At 42.2% G+C, this 1,456-nt stretch overlaps 1 protein-coding gene across 2 annotated transcripts in view; it reads left to right on the top strand.

Moving 5' to 3' along the window:
• LOC102205506 (DNA (cytosine-5)-methyltransferase 3B-like) overlaps positions 1 to 1,456 on the top strand; it is a 45,238-nt gene that overhangs the window by 37,150 nt on the left and 6,632 nt on the right. The window contains exons 17-18 of one of the 2 annotated variants that reach the window (XM_005752134.1): positions 654 to 744; positions 940 to 1,085. In XM_005752134.1, the coding sequence (XP_005752191.1) occupies positions 654 to 744; positions 940 to 1,085 (237 nt within the window). Of the gene's footprint in view, positions 1 to 653; positions 745 to 936; positions 1,086 to 1,456 lie in introns of both variants that reach the window. The other variant, XM_005752133.1, reaches the window with a different exon arrangement.

Below are 1,456 nucleotides of genomic sequence, written 5' to 3'. Positions count from 1 at the left end.
TGCAAAGCCTCACAGATGATGTGCAGCAGTGGGTCCCTCAGTCTGTCCTCACTCTGGACACTTGCAGTCGTCACACATGGAAATCAAATGTGTGATAAGCTGCAGGATTCAGACACAAGTGTAACTTATAAACACATGTTCATACTTTTATTCCACAATCAGAGTGGATCCTGCTTGTGCCGTGATGTTCAGGACTGCAAACCGAGCAGCATCACTGACTTTCAGCTTGTTGTGTTTGTGGATATATGACTGACTTTAATTATCCATAAAATCACTACATTCTCTGTAAGATTAAGGTCGACTATATATATATGTAGAAGTAGAATCAGAAGAGAAGGTCAGACTGAAGACAAAGCACAAGCAACACAGGACTACCACTGGACTGTTGCATCAGCTGGAGCTTTGCAAAGTCTTTTCTTTCTAATAATCATTGTAAACATCACATATGAACACAGGGAGACACAACCCTTCGAATCAGACAAACGTACCCTCTGCTGCTTCACGTTTACCTAAACGTTATTTAATCAGCTGTTTCACTCTTTTTATTCAGATTAGTTTTAAACTTCAACTCTTTTATTGGCCGAAACATTAAACTCATCCTGTAGTATTGAAAACAGGAACTGTGTTCTGTCTGATTTTGTCATCTCGCTCAGATTCAGGAGTGGGGTCCGTTTGACCTGGTGATCGGAGGAAGTCCCTGCAACGACCTCTCCATCGTCAATCCTGCCAGGAAGGGCCTGTACGGTGAGTCCCTGAGTGCATTCTGGGTATATTTAACGTGTGTTTTGGTGATTTTCTACTCTTTTAAAGGCACTAAAGCCACACAGCGTGATAGTTTAACTCTTTAAAGGTTGTTTCTGATGCAGCGATAATCTGCCTGCGTATTCCTAGTTCGATTTTAGCGTTCTTGACTGTTGATGGTTTTTGTCTCTCCAGAAGGCACGGGCAGGTTGTTCTTCGAGTTTTATCGACTTCTGAGCGAAGCCAAGCCCAAGGACGGCGAGAACCGCCCATTTTTCTGGATGTTTGAGAACGTGGTCGCCATGGCCATTAACGACAAGAGGGACATCTCGCGGTTCCTGGAGGTCAGTCACATGGGTGGAGAGCAGGCCTGTGCAGTAAATGGAGTTAAAGTTCAGGAAATCTGCTTAAAGTTGCTTCCTCAACATTTCCAACAAGTGTGTTCTGACAGATATGTGTGATTGCTGCAGGTTTCTGGAGGCAGTGTTGTTGAAATGTATTCCACTACAGATTACAGATTACATGCCCCAAAATGTAGTTTGGTCATATTCTGTTAAGTTACCCACTGTGAGTAACGTATTCTGAATACAGGGAGTGCAGAATTATTAGGCAAGTTGTATTTGTGAGGAATAATTTTATTATTGAACAACAACCATGTTCTCAATGAACCCAAAACACTCATTAATATCAAAGCTGAATGTTTGTGGAAGTAGTT

Source organism: Pundamilia nyererei, unplaced genomic scaffold (genome assembly GCF_000239375.1).
Source record: "Pundamilia nyererei isolate P.nyererei 1_Seehausen unplaced genomic scaffold, PunNye1.0 scaffold00346, whole genome shotgun sequence".
In the NCBI taxonomy this organism is placed as follows: Eukaryota; Metazoa; Chordata; class Actinopteri; order Cichliformes; family Cichlidae; genus Pundamilia; species Pundamilia nyererei.
The sequence above is the reverse complement of the archived record's forward strand: the minus strand, read 5'-3'. Positions and strand labels throughout refer to the sequence as shown.